This window comes from Piliocolobus tephrosceles, chromosome 19, assembly GCF_002776525.5.
Source record: "Piliocolobus tephrosceles isolate RC106 chromosome 19, ASM277652v3, whole genome shotgun sequence".
Classification (NCBI taxonomy): domain Eukaryota; kingdom Metazoa; phylum Chordata; class Mammalia; order Primates; family Cercopithecidae; genus Piliocolobus; species Piliocolobus tephrosceles.
The window spans coordinates 36,170,948-36,192,260 of NC_045452.1; the positions used below are offsets into that span (position 1 = coordinate 36,170,948).

General features: G+C 58.1%; 1 protein-coding gene across 2 annotated transcripts in view; it reads left to right on the forward strand.

Annotated features, from left to right (window-relative positions):
* The first annotated feature begins 3,046 nt into the window (after positions 1 to 3,046).
* Positions 3,047 to 21,313, forward strand: part of CBS (cystathionine beta-synthase) — a 27,961-nt gene continuing 9,694 nt past the window's right edge. Inside the window, exons 1-14 of one of the 2 annotated variants that reach the window (XM_023192219.2) lie at positions 3,047 to 3,222; positions 5,658 to 5,733; positions 7,115 to 7,331; positions 10,427 to 10,533; positions 13,113 to 13,247; positions 13,780 to 13,859; positions 13,954 to 14,088; positions 14,203 to 14,272; positions 15,504 to 15,595; positions 16,415 to 16,540; positions 17,101 to 17,185; positions 19,059 to 19,164; positions 20,335 to 20,412; positions 20,578 to 20,712. In XM_023192219.2, coding sequence (XP_023047987.1) covers positions 7,123 to 7,331; positions 10,427 to 10,533; positions 13,113 to 13,247; positions 13,780 to 13,859; positions 13,954 to 14,088; positions 14,203 to 14,272; positions 15,504 to 15,595; positions 16,415 to 16,540; positions 17,101 to 17,185; positions 19,059 to 19,164; positions 20,335 to 20,412; positions 20,578 to 20,712 — 1,358 coding nt within the window. In that variant the 5' untranslated portion in view covers positions 3,047 to 3,222; positions 5,658 to 5,733; positions 7,115 to 7,122. Of the gene's footprint in view, positions 3,223 to 5,657; positions 5,734 to 7,114; positions 7,332 to 9,472; positions 9,737 to 10,426; positions 10,534 to 13,112; positions 13,248 to 13,779; positions 13,860 to 13,953; positions 14,089 to 14,202; positions 14,273 to 15,503; positions 15,596 to 16,414; positions 16,541 to 17,100; positions 17,186 to 19,058; positions 19,165 to 20,334; positions 20,413 to 20,577; positions 20,713 to 21,313 lie in introns of those variants that run through there. The other variant, XM_023192226.2, reaches the window with a different exon arrangement.

The window sequence follows — 21,313 nt, forward strand, 5'->3', positions numbered from 1 at the left end:
CAAAACTGCGCCTCCAAAAAAAACAAAAACAAAAAAATTAGCTGGGCGTGGTGGCGTCCCAGCTACTCCGGAGGCTGACGTGGAGGCTGCAGTGAGCCAAGATCACACCTCTGCACTCCAGCCAAGGAAAGAGAGTCTCAAAAAAAAAAAAAAAAAAGAAAGAAAGAAAGAAAGAAAAGCTGGGCATGGTGGCTCATGCCTGTAATCCAAGCACTTTGGGAGGCTGAGGCAGGCGGATCACAAGTTAAGAGTTCAAGACCAGCCTGGCCAACATGGTGAAACCCTGTCTCTACTAAAAAAAAAAATACAAAAAATAGCCAGGCGTGGTGGTGTGCACCTGTAATCCCGGCTACTCAGGAGGCTGAGGCAGAAGAATAGCTTGAACCTGGGAGGGGGAGGTTGCAGTGAGCTGAGATCACACCACTGCACTCCAGCCTGGGTGACAGAGCAAGACTCTGTCTCAAAAAGGAACAAAACAAAACAAAATAACGTAAAAACTAGAGAGTGAAAGATTGAGAAGCAACAGGATACATAGAGTTACAAAGTAGCTCCCTACAAGACACTTAGTAATTACATAGAGTGGGTTGGCCACCTTAGATGCCTGTAATCCCAGTACTTTGCGGGGCTGAGGCAGGCAGATTACTTGAGACCAGGAGTTCAAGACCAGCCTGGCCAACATGGCAAAACCGTGTCTCTACTAAAAATAAAAATAAAAAAATAGCCAGGCATGGTGGTGGGTAACTGTAATCCCAGCTACTCGGGAGGCTGAGGCAGGAGAATGGCGTGAACCAGGGAGGCGGAGCTTGCAGTGAGCTGAGATCCGGCCACTGCACTCCAGCCTGGGCGACAGAGCGAGACTCCATCTCAAAACAAAACAAAACAAAAAAATCTCCAAAATTATTTACTGAAAAAAATCTGTGTATAAATGGACCCATGCAGTTGAAACCCGTGATTCCGGGGCGGACTATATTGGCAGACTCTGAGCAAGGACCAGGCATGAGATCACAGTTTTGTATCAATGTTAAATTCTCAGCTTTGACAGTTCATTGTATTGTAGTCATGAAAAATATTTTTTTGTTTTTACTAAGTACACACTAAGGAATTCAAGGGTAAAGAGGCATCATGTCTGCACCTTGGTCTCCAAGTTACAGAAACCAGAGATGGACTGAGTGACACCCGGATTCGTACACCACACCGGGGCACAGTGTGTGTGTCCAGAGACGAAGGGAGCAAATGTAGTAAAAACTTAACATTTGAATTAAAAATGAGTTTCTGATAATAGAAGCAAAAACTTTTAACATTTGGAAAATCTGTATGAGGGAATATGACATTCTGTATGGTTCTTGCCACTTTTCTAATCTAAAATTACGTTAAAAATTTAAAAAAATTAAAAAGTGTTTGGGTTGTGTAACAAATTACTGCAAACTTGAGTGGTTTGAAACAACGCACATTGGGCTGGGCGGGGTGGCTCACTGCTGTAACCCCAGCACTTTTGGGAGGCAGAGGCAGATGGATCACCTGATGTTAGGAGTTCGAGACCAGCCTGGTCAACACGGTGAAACCCCGTCTGTACTAAAAATACAAAAATTAGCCTGGCATGGTGGCGCGCGCCTGTAATCCCAGCTACTCGGGAGGCTGAGGCAGGAGAATCACTTGAGCCCGGGAGGCGGAGACTGCAGTGAGCCAAGATCGCGCCATTGCACTCCAGCCTGTACGACAGGGACTCTGTCTCAAACAACAACAACAAAAACAACACCGTTTACCGTCTTTCTCTCCTGCAGGCTGTCTGAAGGCTCTGGGGGGTCCCACCTTTCCCAGCCCTTTGGAGGCCGCCAGCGATCCCTGCCATTTCTGGTCTGGTGGCAGCACACCTCATCTCTGCCCCCGTCTCCACGTGGCCTTTTTCTCTCCGCGTGTCTGTGTCCACGTCTCTCTTCTTACAAAGGCTGGGCAGGGTTTTTTTTTGAGACAGCCTCGCTTGGTCGCACAGGCTGGAGGACAGCGGGGTGGTCTCGGCCTCCAGTGCCGCCTTCCAGAGCCTTCCTAATGTAACTCCATCCCCGTCCCCTCCCCACGTCGCCCGCTTTATTGTTCTTCGTGTCAGTTCCCGTCAGTGGACATTTAATTCTAATTCACGTCTCCCTCCCTCCCGCACTGTGAGCCCCACGCGGCAGAGACCCCGGCGGAGCCGCGCGGGCCGGAGGAGGCTGCGGAGCATCGCTCTGGACTGAGCCCGGGAAGCCGCGGAGGCGCAGCGCGTTCCTCCGCCCACAGCTGCTGGGCGCCGTCCGTGTCTTTCGCTGCAGGACTCCAGGGAGACTTGGGGGCCTGGGGTCCCCCATTTAGCCGTAGGGTGGGGGATCAGGTTCAGCCTCTGGAAGGCCAGAACACGGTGTTTGGGAAACGGCCCCGCCCGCGGCCTCCGGGACCTGGCGAAGGAGCCCCGCGGGGCGCCCCTGCCACCACCCTAAGCGGCGTCGGCCCGGTCCCCGCGAGCGCCCGGCTGCCCCTGCCCGTGGGCCGCACCGGAGCCGCGCAAGGCGACTGTTCTGCGCCTCGGCTCGGGGATCGGACCCGGCGCTGGGCGCGGTCACGCAAAACGCTGCGCACGGCGTCCGGTGGCCACAGACAGCGGCCATCGAGTCCCTCCCCGGCGCGGCGCCCCCCTCTCCCGGGCCCGCAACACACGCCCTTGGGGTCGGTCCTGGAGGACGCGCAATCCCCCCGCCCATCAGGACGCACGTTTCGAGCTCGTTAGTAAATGTTCCTTAAATTCCCGAAGGGCAAGAAGTTAACCAAGTAAAACAGCATCGGAACACCACGTAGGCGCGTTCGCACGGCCCCGGGGTCCGCGGGCGGGGGCAGGGGAAGGCGGGGGAGGGGCGGCGACCCGAGTCTGCGGTTGAATCAACAGGGCGTGGGAATGGGGCGGGCGAGCTGCGGTGGGGGCAAGCCCGGGTGCCGGGGAGGGCGGGGGTCTCAGGGCGGTGGGGTTGGGGGGAGGGGCCCGGGCTGGGTGGGGTGGAGGAGGGGCTGGGCGGCGCGGGTGCTCTGCCACGAGGCATTGGCGGGCACCGGCCTCCGCCCCCGCCTCTCCGCCAATCGCAGCCCGCCCGCTCCCTTTTCCGTGGGTCCCAGCGAGGCCGCCACCCCGGGGTCGCCGTCTCCGCCTCTCCGCAGTCGGGGCAGCAGCTCGCCGCTCGTTCCCACATATCCGTCCAGGTGAGATCCGCCCCACCGAGACCCGCTCCCAGCTCTGGACGGAGGATCCCAACTGGGTCCGGGGCTCCCCCTCCGCGCCTCCGCCCGCTGTTGCATCATCTGCGCCGAATCGCGGCGAGACGGGTTCCCAGGACCCCTGACCCACCCGCGCCCTCGCCTGCGGTCTTGGCCGCCCAGAAGCTGGGGTTTGGGCGTGCACGTGGCCCCGGGCTCCCACCCCAGCCCCAGCGCCGGCGGAGCGGACCCCACTGGCGGCGAGTCCCAGAGCGTGGAGCGGGGACGCGGGCTGGGAATCTGGGGGAGACGCACGCTTCGTGCCCAGCATTGAGTTTTCGCTGCATTGTGGATGGGAAATGACTGTTTGCAAATCGCCCTTTTCGGCGGACTGTGTGGGGTGGCGGTAAACGCTGTGGTTGCGCGGGCGGCACGCGAGGTGGGTGCCCGCTGGGGGAGGGACGCGGGGCTCTGCGCAGGTTGCGTTGTGGGGATGGAGGATTTCCTGGGACCTCACTTCCCGGAGCCCCAGGCGAGACGGCAGCGGAGCTGGAGGATGCAAGGGGGAGGCGGAGGGGGAGTGAGAGAGCAGAGCGCGAAACTCGGCTTCCCGAGGATCTTCTGGGCTCACTTGTCCCCAACTTTGTCCCGAAGTGTCGCTTCCGGAGGCGGAGTGGCCGGCGGTTTCCGGGTGTCGGTACGGTCTGGATCTCCCCCGGGGAAGCTTAGAGGAGTTTCCCGCTCTCCGTGCGCGTGGCCCTCCCCAGGCCCCTCCGGGAGTGCTGGCGCGCGCGTGCAGGGGTGTCCCGGGAGCGTCGTGACCTCAAGGGGGTCTTGCGGTTTAAGGAGCGGCCGGAGGCGGCCGGGCGACGCCAGGTGAACCCCCCTCCCCGGGACGCACGTGCGACCGGCCGCCTGACGCTGTCGCCTTGGGGAGCCCGCGGGTTCGGGTTCGGGTCCGGGTCTCCTGGAGAGCTTTCCGCCGAGCGCCTCTGGGTTCTTCAGAGCCCCGGCGGCGTGCGATCCGCGGTCCCGGCAGCCGCTTACCTTGCGGGAGAGCGCTCCAGGGCGAGGCGAGGCGCCAAGAGCAAGGCGCTGGGCCGCCTGCGTCTGCCAGGGCCTCGGGTCCAAGGCTTTCTGGAGGATTCCGCGGCGGAGCGTGCGCGCCCCAGGCCAGACAGGGCCTGTGCCAGACGGAGAGTCCCTTCCTGCAGGTGACTCCTGCGACCCGCCGAGGAAGGTGCTGCTCCGCTCAGGGCGGCGGCTTCTTACAAGGTCGGGGTAGAAAGAAAAGCAGGTGCACGCTTGGGTGACTTCAGGAGGGACACGAACCTGTGAAAGCGGGGTGCATTTTTCTGGGGAAGAGATCCAACGCCTTCGGATTTTCAGACAAGTCTGTGGTCCCATGACCTTGAAAGCACCACCCTCCAGGGTTGTTTGAAGCCGCTTTGGCCACTGGCCTGGTGAATTGCAAAGGTGGAGGGGAGGCCGGGAAGTCCAGGAGGCCAAGCTGAGGCCTGGGTAAGGCCTGTGCACAGAGACCACCTGAGCTGCATACTCCAAGGGCTTCCAAATGCAGCCGGCTTCAGCAACTTTTTCTTTTTTAATAGGCTTTTTAAAAAAGAACAGTTTTAGGCCGGGCGGGGTGGCTCACTCCTATAATCCTAGCAATTGAGAGGCCGAGGGGGGCAAATCCCCTGAGGTCAGGAGTTTGAGACCAGCCTGGCCAACATAGTGAAACCTCCTCTTTACTAAAAATACAAAAATCAGCTGAGTGTGGTGGCACGCGCCTGTAATCCCAGCTACTCTGGAGGCTGAGGCAGGAGAATTGCTTGAACCCAGGAGGTGGAGGTTGCAGTGAGCTGGGATGGCACCACTGCACTCCAGCCTGGGCAACAAGAGTGAGACTCCATCTTGAAAATTTTACAAAGAGCAGTTTTAGATTTACAGAAAAATTGAGAAGATAGATAGTAGAGTTCCCACAGTTTCTCCTGTTAAGATCTTAAACTGATGTTGCGTATTTGTTACTTTTTTTTTTTTTTTTTTTTGACAGAATCTCGCTATGTTGCCAGGCTGGAGTGCAGTGGCACGATCTCGGCTCACTGCAACCTCCACCTCCCGGGTTCAAGCAATTCTCCTGCCTCAGCCTCCCGAGTAGCTGGGACTACAGGCACACACCACCACACCTGGCTAATTTTTGTATTTTTAGTAGAAACGGGGTTTCACCATGTTAGCCAGGATGGTCTTGATCTCTTGACCTCGTGATCTGCCTGCCTTGGCCTCCCAAAGTGCTGGGATTACAGGCGTGAGCCACCGCGCACAGCCTATTTGTTACAATTAATGAGCCAATTCCACGATCACATAACCTTTGTTAACGTTAACCAAAGTCCATGCTTGAGTCAGATTTACAGTTTTCCCCTCACGCCCCTTTTCTATTCAAGGATCCCACAACACAGTTTGCTGTCACGTCTCCTTACAGAGTCTGAACAGCGCCGACCGGTCAGCATCATCTGTCCGGTGAGTGACGGCTGTGGACTTGGTGTCCTGTTGAATGTGGAGAATCAAAGCAGGGTGAAGGGGAACTGAGTCCAGTCCTGGGCCCTGTGTAGAGGGTGATGTGGGAGGTGGTCATAGGTTCTTTGTGCCCCCAGAGGAAGGGCAGCAGATGGGGCCTCGCCTGGGTGCCCTGTCTTTCTTTTCTCTCTCTTTTTTTTTTTTTTTTTTTGTCTTATCTATTTCAAGGTGCTTGTGTGTTTTTTTTAATCCTGGGTAAAAATACACATGACACTTATCACTGTAACCATTTGTAAATGTGATGCAACCACTGTCACTATCTCCACCTAGAACATTTTCATCATCCCCAACACAACCTCTGCACCCATCGAACAATCACCCTCCCTTTGGCAGCCTCTGTTCTACTTTCTATCTCTATGAATTTGCCAGACATAGAGGGGCGTTCGAAAGTCCCTCGTGGAAGTGGAATCACACAGCATTGGTCCTTTCGTCTCTGGCTCGTTTCACTTGGCATCATGTCCTGAGGGTTCGTCCGTGTTGTAACGTGTGCCAGAATTCGTTTCTCTTATGGCTGAGTAAATATTCTAGTGTGTGTATGAGCCTATCGTGTGCGTCCATCCATCCGCAGATACATGGGCTGCCTGCCTCCACCTTTTGACTTGTGAATAGTGCAGCAGTGAGCATGGGTGTACAAGCATCTGTTTTGTTGTTGTTGTTTTATTTTTTTATTTTTTATTTTTTTGAGACGGAGTCTCGCTCTGTCGCCCAGACTGGAGTGCAGTGGCCAGATCTCAGCTCACTACAAGCTCCGCCTCCCGGGTTCACTCCATTCTCCTGCCTCAGCCCCCTGCGTAGCTGGGACTACAGGCGCCCGCCACCTCGCCTGGCTAGTTTTTTGTATTTTTTTTCTTTTAGTAGAGACAGGGTTTCACCATGTTAGCCAGGATGGTCTCGATCTCCTGACCTCGTGATCCACCCGTCTCGGCCTCCCAAAGTGCTGGGATTACAGGCTTGAGCCACTGCGCCCGGCCGTTGTTTTATTTTTTAAATGGAGACCAGGCTGAAGCCCAGGCTGGTCTTAACCTCCTGGACTCAATTGTCCTCCTGCCTCAGCCTCCCGAAGTGCTGAGATGAGAGGCGTGAGCCACTGCACCCGGCCCAAGCAACTGTCTGTTTCTTTTTTTTTTTTATTTTTTGTATGTGCCTACAGAGGAGACATGGCCAAGCGGCTGCCCACAGGGCTGGTGCCTGTGTTTTTGTGTAATTCTTCCTGGGCTTCTCTGAGGGACCAGAGCACCCCGCCCGGAGGGGACCGGGTCAGCAGGGTTCGCTGGTCCCCACAGCATCTGAGCTTGAACCGATGCCTCTCTCCTTGCTTTGCCAGGTCCCAGCATGCCTTCTGAGACCCCCCAGGCAGAAGTGGGGCCCATAGGCTGCCCCCACAGCTCAGGGCCACATTCGGCGCAGGGGAGCCTGGAGAAGGGGCTCCCAGGGGATAAGGAAGCCAAGGAGCCCCTGTGGATCCGGCCCGATGCCCCGAGCAGGTGCACCTGGCAGCTGGGCCGGCCTGCCTCTGAGTCCCCGCATCACCACACGGTCCCGTAAGTCCTGCTTTTGATCACAAGAGGGTTGATCCGTAACCTGCAGGGCAGGAGTTTGTTACCTGGATACCACACAGCCTGGAGGACATGAGGTGTGGCCCCCGTGTAGTCACTCTGGGTTGAGGAGCTGGGGGTGGGGGCATGCTGTGTAGATGAGGCTCTGAGGCCAAGGCCTCCTTACGCTGCAGCCCAGCGCCTAGGCCAGCACCTGGCAAGACAGTGGATGCTCACTAGGTATTTCTGGAAAAAATAAATAAATAAATGTGCCCAGGTCACATGCTTTCCCCAGTCTGTGGCTGTGCATGTGCGTTCGCTGGAGATGAGTGACCAGGATCCTGCCTGCACTCTCTTTTATTTTATTTTATTTTTTTGAGACACAAGCTGGAATGCAGTGGCACAATCATGGCTTGCTGCAGCCTCAATCTCCCCCGATTAAGGGATCCTCCCACCTCAGCCTCCCAAGTAGCTGGGACTACGGGCGCCCACTATCACGCCCAGCTAATTTTTGTATTTTTAGGAGAGACGGGGTTTCACCATGTTGACCGGGCTGGTCTTGAACTCCTGGGTTCAAGTGACCACCTGCCTTGGCCTCCCACAAGTGCTGGGATTACAGGCGTGAGCCACCGTGCCCAGCCCAGCCTGCACTTTTCTGTTAACTCTAGGTCATGGAGACTTCCCCTAGGCATTAAACATTTTTCCATAGTGGGCTGTTTTTCTGGTTGCACAGACTGTTCAGTGAAGAAGCTGTCATTTTGTAAGCCCTCTACTGGGTAGATACATTGATACATTTTAAATAACTGCAATAGAAAATACTACACATTCATTTAGCCAACAAGTCGTTCCTGAGCGCCTTGTGCATTTGTGCCCTGCTCAAGGTGCAGAAGCTCTATCAGCAGAAAAGACAAATAAACAAAAATCCCTACCCCAGCACGAAACTGAAATCAATCTCTCTAAGCCTTAGGATTATATTTATTTCCTTAGTGTAATCTCCTTGGAGGAGAACAGATAGATCATCAAAGAATGTGCTTCTTAGATGTTTGATTCCTTTTTTTGTTTTGTTTTGTTTTTTTGGAGACAGAGTCTCGCTGTCGCCAGGGTGGAGTGCTAGTCGCACAATCTCAGCTCACTGCAACTTCTGCCCCCCAGGTTCAAGAGATTCTCCTACCTCAGCCTCCCTAGTAGCTGGGATTACAGGCACGTGCCAGTACGCCCAGTGGGTTTTTGTATTTTTAGTAGAGATGGGATTTCACCATGTTGCCCGGGCTGGTCTTGAACTCCTGACCTCCGGTGATCTGCCTGCCTCGGCCTCCCGAAGTGCGGGATTATGATTCCTACTTTGTGTACAGCACTACCAGCATTTATGGTTGTTGATTTACAGTTCAGAACGGGTGGGGTGGCTGGGTGGAACCACTCTCAGTGCAGCAATAGAAGAAGTGACAATTGACAAACCCAGAAGGTCTGAGAGTTGAACACAGTCAGTGTTGGGAGCTCGGGAGGCCACGCAGATGGGTGGGCAGCCAGGAGGATGGGCTCTTGCTGCCAAAACAGACCTGAGAGAGCAGTGGGTGAGAGGCCCGGTGAGGTCGGGAGTGGCTGCTGGGGGGTAGAGTGGGCAGGGAAGACAGGCTGGATTCCTGAGGGCTCCGTGAGCTCCTAACTCTAGGGCATGAGATGGAGACGATGCCCTCCAGGTTGTAAGATGGTGTTGTACCTGCACCTCACACACGCCTCATTCATCCTCCGAAGACACCCCCATCCTGAGATGCACAGCCCACGCCGCTTGTCTCCAGTCAGAGGACCCCCGAGAACAGCAGGGTTGCAGGGAGGTGCTGCAGAGGTGGGGGAGGAGTTGGGGCTTCATTCTAGGACAGTGTGGGGTGTCCTCCCAGGAGCCTGTTGGGCTGTGGAAGTGGGAGTCCTTGAGATAAGGGGCTCCAGGGCTATCCCTGCAAGTCGGATCCTTTATCTTGCTGAGTGCTCTGGGCCTGGCCCTGACCACCTCTAGAAACTTCTCAGGTAACTTCACAGCCACGGAGGCCCAGTGCTGAGTCCGCACACCTGCTGCAGGGAGGCGGGCCTCTTCCTGCCTGCCTGGCCGGATGCCTGAACTGAGCGAATGAACTAACGCCCGGTGCTGTCACCCGGGGGCTTGACTTTCCACCTGGCCCTGGCTTTCTGCACCTTGCCAAGCCTGGTTCCCTTCCGCCAAGAACTGCTTCCGAGGGAGCCTCCCTGGTCCCTGTACAGCTTGGGCACCTGGCAGGACTGCCCTCTGCTCCCTGGGAAGGGCGCGATTGGACTCCTCTTGTTGGCGCCTGTTTGGGCCTTCAGGGCGGCTCTCCCTGCAAATGTGGCACTCCCTCCATGCCACAGGACATCCGGGAGCTGGGTGCACCCAGGTCTAAGTAAGGATCGCTTCCTGGGGGGCAGGGCCCAAGGAGCCTGGCTGTTTTGCAGGTGCCTGTGCTGAGGAGGAGGCTCAGGGTCAGAGCCATGGGGTGACCTTGGAACTGCAAGGGCCAGGGAGGGGTTGCAGGTCTGGACACCGCTGTGAACCATGTGTGTCCCCAGATGAGTTTCAGGCGTGTGTGTGGTGTGTGTGTTTCAGGTGTGTGTGTTTCAGGCGTGTGTGAGGTGTGTTGGTGTGTGTGTTTCAGGCATGTGTGTTTGAGGCGTGTGTGTGGTGTGTGTGTTTCAGGTGTGTGTATGGTGTGTGTGTGTGTTTCAGGCATGTGTGTGGTGTATGTGTGTTTCAGGTGTGTGTGTGTTTCAGGCATGTGTGTGGTATGCGTGTGTTTCAGGTGTGTGTATGTGGTGTGTGTGTTTCAGGCGTGTGTGTGTGGTGTCTGTTTCAGGCATGTGTGTGGTGTATGTGTGTTTCAGGCGTGTGTATGTGGTATGTGTGTTTCAGACGTGTGTGTGTGGTGTGTGTGTATGGTGTGTGTTAGGGGTATCTGTGTAGATGTGTGTAACAACCATCCAGATAAAGCCAGTTCTCTGACTGTTGATTTGTGTCAGACAATGGCCTTGGGCTGCCAGGGCCGGTACTACTTTGTTTTGTTTTTTTCCTGAGTAAATGTGGACTCCTCTTTCAGGGCAAAATCTCCAAAAATCTTGCCAGATATTCTGAAGAAAATTGGGGACACCCCTATGGTCAGAATCAACAAGATTGGGAAGAAGTTTGGCCTGAAGTGTGAGCTCCGTGAGTGCCCTGGCTTTTGAGAGGGGCTTCCTCCATCTACACTGGGCTCCGTGGGCCTGGGGGGTGCTGGGATGGGTCCCTTAGGCAAGGCCCTGGGATCGGAAAACACGCTGGTTAATGAGTGGCTGAGATCATATCAGTTTAAATTTGGGAAAAACACACAACAGGGCGTTGTGTCAGAGGGTGACCAGAGTGGCTCCCCAGCTGATGGACCAGGGAACAAACAGCTGACCTTTGAACTGAGGCTGGAGTGGAAGGAGCGAGGGTGTGAAGAGCCGGGTGAGGGTCAAAGGCAGAAGCAAGCAGGTGGGGAGGGTCTGCGTCCTGCCTCCTAGGCAGACGGGGACGGGTCCTAGCACGAGCTGTGAGCCACCCACTGCCCAGGGAGCGGTTGCCTCTGTCTTGCCAGCTTCATGGGGACAGACAGTTCAGCTCATCATTTACGAGACAGAGAATGGAAATTTGGAGGGTCTGTGGCTGGCCTCGTCCTGGGTACACAGGGGGTCACCTGAGGTCTGCTGTGAGCCCTCCGGGGAAGGGCAGTTCTTTGCAGGGCGCAGTTTCCAGGCTCAAGAGGGTGGAAGAAATTCATAAGGGTCGCTCTTCGCCAATAGCTCAGGGCCCTGGTAGACCTCAGCAGCGTCCTGGAGAAACCTGTGGGTGCAGAGGCCTTGGGGACAAGGCGGGGACGGAATTTCATATTTCAGATGACCGAGGCCAAGGGAGCTCGGAGGGCGGCAGCACAGGTGCCGCGGAGAACCCTGAGACCGGGCCAGATGGAGGGGGTGCAGTTTGAGTGGGAAGGAGAGGGAACCAGTAACATGGGACTTTTTCCTCCTGAAATGCTGTCATGTCACAGCCGGGGGACCTGTGAGAGCTGGGGCAGGCGCTGGGGGGAAGGAAGTCAATGGTCGGTGCATTGGGAACTGATCGCAGATTCCCAGGAGGGGCCTGCTGGGAGCCTGGCCCTCCTCTGCCCCTCTAGGGAAGGAATTCTCAGAGCTGCATCAGAGCAGCCCCCTTCACAGAGACCCCCAAGGCAGCAGGGCCGGCTCTGTGCTCATTTGTCAGACAGTAAGGACCCTTGGACGCAGCAAGCGTGGCTACCCGCTGTGCTCCGCACAGGACGGCATCTAAACTTGGCAGTTGCCCTCGAAGTAGGTTTGGGAACGCCCGTTTTACAGACAGACACACCGAGGGTCAGGTCGGTCACGTGGCTTGCCTGAGGCCACCCAGCTCTGATTTCTGCTTCGGAGCTGGTCCCCAGGCGTGGGTGAGAAATATCTAACTGAGGGCTTCACAGTGTGGGACCCGACCAACTCCCATCCTTAATTATAACAATAGCCCTTGCTATAAAATTAGGAATAACCCCTTTCCACTTCTGAGTTCCAGAAGTCACCCAAGGAACACCCTTAATCTCAGGTTTACTTCTCCTCACATGACAAAAATTAGCCCCCATCTCAATCTGGGGTCTGGAAATGCAGACCTGCGGCGGGCCAGGCCCCGGGAGTCCTCCCCACCACACAGTACCTCGGCCTGGTTCTAGGGGCAACACCTGTCTGGCGGTGGCTTTCAGAAGTTTTGAGGTGCTGCGGGCTGGTCCCAGGTCCCTCAAATCACATTTCATGCAGCCCAGTCTCTTTCTCTCTCTCTCTTAAAAAATGAGTATTTTTAAGAGCTGGAGAGGGAGGGAGGACCTGCAATAAGAAAAGAAGTGCAGACCAGGCACGGGGGCTCACACCTGTAATCCCAGCACTTTGAGAGGCTGAGGTGGGCGGATCACGAGGTCAGCAGATCAAGACCATGCTGGCTAACACGGTGAAACCCCATCTCTACTAAAAATACAAAAAAAACTAGCCAGGCGAGGTGGTGGGCGCCTGTAGTCGCAGCTACTGGGGAGGCTGAGGCAGGAGAATGGCGTGAACCCGGGAAGCGGAGCTTGCAGTGAGCCGAGATCATGCCACTGCACTGCAGCCTGGGCGACAGAGTGAGACTCCATCTCAAAAAAAAAGGAAAGATGTGCAAGTGAAGGCCTTGGTCTTGTGTGGGGACCAAGCAGGGAACCCTTCCCAGGGCAGGTGACTCCCCACAGGGGAAGGAGGACAATGGGAGGCTGTAGGGAGAGTTTGGAAGTCCCCATCCGATGGGGCTGGGGTGTGGCCAGTGCCGTGGCTTCAGGACATCAAGCTGCTTTGGCAGGGGCTGCCAGGTATGGCTGGGCATGGGGCATAGGGGACCCAAATCCAGGCGCCCACCCGCCACACGCCCAGCTTGTGGGTGGGGGGATGGGGTTTTCTGTGGCGCCCCCCCCCCCCGGGGGGCTGCTTATGCCTCTCTGGTTCCCACAGAGTTGCTCTGCACCCTGCAGGGCCAGTAGGATGGGCTGCAGGGGGAGAAGCTCTGATGGGCGAGCGCCCAGGTGCAAGTGTAGGGGAGGTGAGTGGAGAGGTGGCGATTTTTCAGAACCCACAGACCCCCAAGCCCACCCCCCATCCTGGGGTGTATCAGGTAATGGGGGGTGAGCAGGAATCACTGGGGGGCAGTCGGGATCTTTGCTGTGATTCATCTCTGCCTCCCAGTGGCCAAGTGTGAGTTCTTCAATGCGGGCGGGAGCGTGAAGGACCGCATCAGCCTGCGGATGATTGAGGATGCTGAGCGCGCCGGGACGCTGAAGCCGGGGGACACGATTATCGAGCCGACATCTGGGAACACCGGTGGGTGCCCGGCCCAGTAGGGGTGGCCTGGCTGGCTGTCCCCTACCCATGCTGAGCCTGCGGAACCCGGGGGGGATGGCTGAGCTGCAGCTGCATGTGCTGGCCCACCCGGCCGCCTGCTCCCTGGCATCTCGCACCCGCTGCCGGCATGTGTCCCAGCCCAGCTCCCTCTGACCAGCGGTCGGGGCCAGTGCCAATGCTGTTGGGGCGATGGCACCTGGCAGTGCCTGGCACATGGGACGAGCACCTGGAGTCTACTGTTCCTGTGCTCATGTACCCAGCCGGGCCTGGAGGAACCAGATCTCCCGTCCTGCACTGCTCCTTCCTCCTCCTTGGCATGTACCTTTTATTCCTGCCTCTGGCAGCCTCTCTTCCCCTGCACTTGAAGGCAGAAGCAGCTATGTTGGGCAATTTTGGAATCCCACAGAAGCCTCTTCCCTGGGCCCTAGGGGAACCGGCATCGGGGTGTGCCCCTATGTCCCAGGCAGGGGTGGGGCGGGGCTTGGGGGGCTCATCCTCTGTGTGCCCTCAGGGATCGGGCTGGCCCTGACTGCGGCTGTGAGGGGCTATCGCTGCATCATCGTGATGCCGGAGAAGATGAGCTCGGAGAAGGTGGGTGGGCACAGCCGGGGGCAGGGTCATAGGGCAGGGGATGAGGGTGCCTGGGCCAGGCAAAAGGTGCAGGCCACCGCCTTCCCTCCTGCAGGTGGATGTGCTGCGGGCCCTGGGGGCCGAGATTGTGAGGACGCCCACCAATGCCAGGTTCGACTCCCCAGAGTCACACGTGGGTGTGGCCTGGCGGCTGAAGAATGAAATCCCCAATTCTCACATCCTAGACCAGGTGAGGCGCCTGGGGCCTGGAGACGGGCATTCCCTAGGAGGGTCTCGGTCAGGGATGTGGGGGTGACTGAGGTGTCGGGGGCCAGCTCACAGGCTCTGCTCTCTTTCTATGCAGTACCGCAATGCCAGCAACCCCCTGGCTCACTACGACACCACCGCTGATGAGATCCTACAGCAGTGTGATGGTGCGTCCCTCTGTCCATCCCTCTGTCCGTCCCTCTGTCCGTCTTGATTGCATTTATCCCTGGCTGCCTGGGAGTGTACAAATCTCTTGCCCTCTCCTTGGTGAACTCCTATTCACCCTTCAAAACCCAGCTCAAATATTCCCTCTGTGAAATGCTATCTACAGCATTTCTCTAGAACAGTTTCCTCCCTCCCTTGTGCCCTCTTGGCCTCTGCCTGTGCCTTATCTGTAACACCAAACACAGGGCACGGCTGTATTTGTTTCCCCAGCAATCTCTGCAGGTCTGCAGGGGCTCCTCCCACAGAGAATGTAGGGAATGAGTCTGTTCAGGGCCCAGGCTGGTGCCGGGCTCACAGCTGGGACTTCAGCCAGGATCATGCCCTGACTCGGCATCAAATTCATCTGCAGAACCGGGCTGGCGACATCTGCGATGAGTTCATTCTCTGTTACAGGCATGAGGCCGGCTCCTTGGGCCCTTTTCCAGGGACTTGGTGCCAAGGCCTGTGGGGGTTGGCACTGATGTTTTCCCAAGAGATCCCTTTAGAGAGAAGTTGCCAGGAGGTTGGCGCCCTGGCTTCCTGTTGGGAATCCGGTGTTGGCATGGGCTGGAGCACACCCTCAGTCCATGCCCAGGAACCAGGCTGTAAGGTCCAGGCATTTGCTTGTTTGGGCTTTATGTGTGGGAACTCTCTCGTTTGGCAAAAGCAGTCCTGTCTCAGCACGGGTGCCCAAGCGGCCCCCCGTCACTGAGTCTTTCCCTGCCGTGGCTTGTCTGCCAGATGCCTGTGCTGGCCACCAGCAGTGCGAGCGCCCAGCGAGTTTCTGAGCTGAAGCCTGAATGACTGATTCCATTTCCTGTGCCAATTCAGTTAACTCACTCACACCACGCAAACATCCAACAGCCCGTGGAGGGGATTAATTGGAAGCCTCCCTGTGCCCACCCTCAGCGCCTGCATCCCCCGGACAGGGTCCTGTCTTTCTGCATCCAGCCAAATGGGGGTTTTAGGGGCCGAGTGTCATTGAGCAAAGACTGGGCTGGGGTGCCCCAGGCTGCCTGTTTCTGAGGCTTTCACAGACCAAGGGCAGCCATGAGGGCTGCTCCAACTGGAGAAGTCTGTCTTTTGAACTTTTTGGTCACCCGCCATGGTTTGGGCTGAGTGTGTTTTCAGTGATTATTACTATGAGTGATGGGCTGGCCAGGCGAGGACCTGAGAATGTTATCCATCCGCCAGGGAAGCTGGACATGCTGGTGGCTTCAGTGGGCACGGGTGGCACCATCACGGGCATTGCCAGGAAGCTGAAGGAGAAGTGTCCTGGATGCAGGGTGAGTGGTGTGACCGAGCCTGGGAGGGGCAGCGCGGAGGGGCCCCGACTTCTGAACTGAAAGCTCTCATTCCTCACCATCTGCTCAGCGCACTGTCTTCTGCGGTATTTCTACACTGCTTGGGAGGTGTTTGGAAAGATGGTGCTTGACAGATAAGGCACCAGCAGCTCGTGACCCGGAGGAGCTGGGGCTGGGTGCTCGCTCACTGGCCAGCGTCTTGGCGGGGCTTCCTGCGCTGAGTGGGGGGTTGGAGTTCCATCTAGGGGCTCTGAGAATCAGCCAGGAGCTCTGAGTCCGCTGGTCCCGAGTCTGCCCCTTACCTGGGGTTTGAGGGAGTTGGCGAGGGTTCCTGGACTCAGGGTTAAGGGCAGGTCTCAGGTGCCTAGAAAGGTCCCACTGATGAGACAAGAGTGTTACCTCCTTGTTGCTTGCCCTTGAAAAAGACATCACTGCCCAGCAATGCCCTTTGTCCCCTAAGGTTCTGGTGCTTCGCCGCAGGGTGGTCTGTCTGGGCTGTCCTGGGGACCCCACTCCGAGAAGCCCCCGGGGAGGTCACTTCCTCCCAGACACCTGCTTTCACTTCTGAGCGCCCTGCACTGAACGTTTAGTCCAGACAAGGTCACTATCGCTTTAATACTTGGGGCCTGGGTTCCTGGGTTTCTCGTCCTGCCTCTGAGGCCGGGAACAGGCCACCACCGTGGGCACAGTGTTAACAGGCGCTTGCTCACGGCAGTATTGGCCACTCCGATGATAGAATAGTCAGGCGTGTCCATCAGGGGCTTTTGCTGGCCTTCAGCCCTGAAGCCGCGCACTCTGCAGATCATTGGGGTGGATCCCGAAGGGTCCATCCTCGCGGAGCCAGAGGAGCTGAACCAGACAGAGCAGACAACCTACGAGGTGGAGGGGATCGGCTATGACTTCATCCCCACGGTGCTGGACAGGACGGTAGGTCGAGTCCTGAGCCCGGCCGCAGTGCCAGTGCAGCCTGTAACTCACCCTCACACTGGAGAACCTGGCTGACCCTGGGCCCCAACCTGCTGCTCCGCTGAGGGGAACAGAAGGGCAAGCCCCGGCACGCGTGGTGAGAAGCTGATCTCGCAGGTCGAGACAAAGTAGACTGGGGGACGCTGTCCGCACGTGTGGCCTGACCTCACCAAGGGATGTAGCCCGGGTGGGACAGGCAGGGAGCAGGGAAAACATGGGAAAATTAAGGCCCCAGAAAACTCTGTTAAGAGCCAAAAAGGTGGATTTGGCCTGAGTGAGAGCGGAGACCAAAGGGCCCCTGCAGGTCACACGGATGCTCAGTGGGGCTGGCGGGCAGTTTTACTGTCTGCAAAACGTGTTAGAACTGGAAGGTCTGCAGACGTGCCGATCCCAGAGGGAGAGGCTGGGGCGTGACCTCTGGGGTCCTGCTGCCTAGACACGGGGTCCACCACAAGGCTGTTCACCCCTTTGGCCACCCGGAAGCGGCTCCCACACTGACGGGCTGTGGGGGTCCCGCTCAGGTGGTGGACAAATGGTTCAAGAGTAACGACGAGGAGGCGTTCACCTTTGCCCGCATGCTCATCGCGCAAGAGGGGCTGCTGTGTGGTGAGTGGGTGGCAGGCACGGGGGTACGGGGATGGCAGAGATGGATGGGGCACTGGGGATGGCTGGGGGCACACCCTCTGCCAGCCACCAGCCTGCATGTGTAAGACAGCAGTTCTGAAGAGTGTCACTGCTGTGGCCACGAGCCGCAGGTGTTGTCTGTCTGCCTGGGTCCTCAACTGCCCAGTGTGGTCACCTGCTCAGATGAGGGCAGGAGGCCACGGGGCAGGGCTTCGAGCTGCCTTCCAGAATGTGTTTCTAGAACAAGGCTAAAGCTGTCTTGGCACTTACTGTTTCTCATCAAGCCCACCAGGGCCCCTGGGGCAGTGGCTCTGCACTGACGGGGCCCATGGCCAGGACTGGGTGCTGCGAGCACCCCGGAACAACTGGGGAAGGGCTCTGGAGCCTGAGGCTGTCCAGGATCGACCCCACTCACCTTCTTCCCACTCCGTGCCCCTCTGCCCACCTGCTTGGGGGCTGGCAATGCCACTGACCAGCCACACAGGCAGCAGAGGCTGTAGGGACCACAGTTGATCTGGACATCTGGGGACTTAGAGAGCACACACCAGCTTCTAAAACCCAGGCAGGGACATATGAGGTTTTTACATGTGCATTCCCTGTGTCATGTCACTTTGCAGGTGGTGACAGGGAAAGTGGAAGGAAACCAGCCCTCAGCGTGGGCAATAGCTGAGCCCCAAACTAAAGACTGGAAGCAAGTCTTGATTGAAAAACCATTTCCTAGCCAGGCGCGGTGGCTCATGCCTATAATACCACCACTTTGGGAGGTTGAGGCGGACAGATCACCTGAGGTCAGGAGTTCGAGACCAGCCTGGCCAACATGGTGAAACCTCATCTCTACTAAACACACACACACACACACAAAATTAGCCAGGCGTGGTGGCGCATGCCTGTAATCCCAGCTACTCAGGAGGCTGAGGCAGGAGAGTTGCTTGAACCTGGGAGGTGGAGGTTGCAGTGAGCCGAGATCGTGCCGTTGCACTCCAACCTGGGCAACAGAGCAAAAACTCCATCTCAAAAAAAAAAAAAAAAAAGAAAAGAGAAAACCATTTCCCAGACGTATCTGTCATCTGTCATGAAAGGTGTCTTGGTGCCCGTAAACGCTGGGCTCTCCCTATCTCAGTCTCCCTGTTCCCCGTGTTGGTGGAGAAACAAGCCCCTGCCTTTGGGGCTTGAAAGCAGGTCCATGGGCCCCGCTACAGAGGAGGGCACCTCTCTTCCTGCGGGTGCTCCTGGTGCAGACTTAGACCTTCTCGACTGCTGTGTGCACCCTCAAACTAAGCCCGGAGAAGACGCCTCAGACTCTGACTTCAGGGATCCTAGGCACAGCTGGTGTCACCATGAGCCTTGGTCTGTTGTTTATAAAGCAGAGCCCAGTGTGCACTCAGGCAGCCTGCAGGAGTGGTGCTGGGGACTCCGTCCTCAGAGCATCGCTGGCTCTCGGCTCAGGGCCAGGAGGTTTGCCAGGGGCCGCAGCCCCACCGCAGGCATTTTCCTGGCACCAGTGCCCACCCCAGCCTAGCAGGAGCCCCTCTTGCTCCCAGATTTTTTGTTTCCTGGGTGAGGGTTTTGTTATGAAGCCCCGAGTGGACATGAAAACTCCATGGTGCACAAGGAGGATGCCGATGCTCACGGAGAAGTGGGGTCCTCCCAGCCCCTTTCCCAGAGGCAGCCCCTCTTGACGGATCCTTCGAAGCATGTCTGACACACTCCCATGCATGCAGGTGCACAATTCATGCACCCGGGTGCACCCATGCGCACTCACCCTGGCGCATCTGACTCGTGTGCACAATTCATGCATGTGCATGCACCCACACGCACGCACCTTGGTGCATCCGACTCATGGCCCTCTCTGTAGGTGGCAGTGCTGGCAGCACGATGGCGGTGGCCGTGAAGGCCGCGCAGGAGCTGCAGGAGGGCCAGCGCTGCGTGGTCATTCTGCCCGACTCGGTGCGGAACTACATGTAAGACATGGCTGCCCTCCCAGGTCCCTGCTCCTCTCTGCCCTGCCACCCTTCCCTGGATGCCTCACCTGAGAGTCGGCAGCCAGAGCTGGGAGGGGAGGAAGCCAGCGGGCCCTGTGAGCACTGCCTGCTCTTTCCTGCCCGGGTGCCCTCATGCTATTGGGCTTCCCAGCCCCTTAGTGCTGTGAAAATCAGTGCACAGGGACAGCCCTGACGGGAGGGGCATGGAAGGTGGTGGTTCCCTCTCTGTCCCTCCTGTCCGTCCCTCTCTGGTATCTGCCCCCCTCACTGCTCTAGGGTCCGTGAGCTCCAAGGGGTAGCCCTGGCCACATGGACTGACGTCCTCTTGGGCTGGGCCCTGTGCCACCTCCTCTCCACCCCGACTCCCTCTACTGCTTCCCCCAAACTCCAGGCTGGGACCGAGTGCTTCCCGGGTGGCAAGAGCCTTGCTGCCCAGGTGGCAAGAGCCCTGCTGCCCAGGTGGCCCCCTAGGATGTGCTGTGATTGTTTTGCCCAGAGGCCCCTCGGGCAGTAATGCCACAGACCTCGCTGGTCACCGGGCAGCCGGGCTGAGACTGCAGCTGCTCTGCACCTGCTCTCTGGGGGCGGCACCGGGGCGGGTGTCTAGAGACCCCCATGCCGTGCCTCCTGCACCTGAAGGGTTTCCTCCATGGCCTGCAAGCTGCAGGGGCTACACAGCTCCCAAGAGCTCAGCTGCCCTTGGGGGGCCCAGGCCTGGCTGGTGGGTGCCCCCAGTTGGGTTCCCCGGTGTGGGGTGATTCATATCTGGTGCCCAGGGCCAAGTTGCCCTGTGCAGGGCTCCTGCCCACCCCCGTCAGTGCAAGAACACCATCTCGCCACATGCTTGGCCAGCTTGCCACGCGTGCCCGTGCATGTGTGAGTGTGCGAGGGGCAGAGGGCGAGCATGAGAGGACGTGTTTATATGAGTGCCTGAGTGATGGCTGTGTGCATGCTCACACACGCTTGTTGGCCATGGGGGGCAGGAAGTCCAGCCCACAGGCTTCCTCCTGGGACCTCCAGCCAGCACCTGGGGGTCTCTGCAGTACCAGTGAGGTCCAGGAGAGGGGCTGGGCAGGCGGTGCTGCCCCTCAGCATGGGTGGAGGACCAGTGGGGCCCTGCGGGACCCTGGTGACGCCCCCATCCCGCAGGACCAAGTTCCTGAGCGACAGGTGGATGCTGCAGAAGGGCTTTCTGAAGGAGGAGGACCTCATGGAGAAGAAGCCCTGGTAAGACTCCTCGGCCGGAGACCCACTGCCCCGTGGCCTGTGCTGGCCCTGCCCAGTGTGACAGGCAGGAGAGTGGTCCCCGTGGCCTCCTGCTGAGGTGCTGCCCGGTGGGGGGACAAGAGCATGTGTCCGTATCCTGACCCCCCGCCTGCCCTCTTCCCTCAGGTGGTGGCACCTCCGTGTTCAGGAGCTGAGCCTGTCGGCCCCACTGACCGTGCTGCCGACTGTCTCCTGTGAGCACACCATCGAGATCCTCCGGGAGAAGGGCTTCGATCAGGCGCCCGTGGTGGACGAGGCGGGGTCAGTCTCAGTCCCTGCCCAGAGCCCAGTCCCGGGTTCTGTCCATGTCAGAACTGACACGGCTCCACCACGTCAGTGTCCCTGGACAGGGCAGCCGTGCAGACCCCGCAGCTCAGCCGACAGGCCTGCCTGGGCCGCCTCATGCAGATGTTCAGGGTGTTGGAGGCCCCTTGTTGGTCCCTGAGCAGCCTGGGCCAGGGCTGCCGTGCTCACTCCAGGCCCTCAGACCTCGGCCCACCCACCCTTTGTGTGCAGCCCATCCTGGGCCCACCTGGGGGGCCGGGGAGAGATATCCCTGACATGTCTGACAGCAGAAGGCCTTGGCACGCATGCCCAGTGACCACGGAGAGCCCCATGTCACAGAAACCTGACGGCTGGTCACCCTCGACCCTGGCCACCATCGACCCTGGCCACCGTCAACCCTGGTCACCCTCGACCCTGGCCACCCTCGACCCTGGTCACCCTCCACCCTGGCCACCCTCGACCCTGGTCACCGTCAACCCTGGTCACCCTCGACCCTGGCCACCCTCCACCCTGGTCACCCTCGACCCTGGCCACCGTCAACCCTGGTCACCCTCGACCCTGGTCACCCTCGACCCTG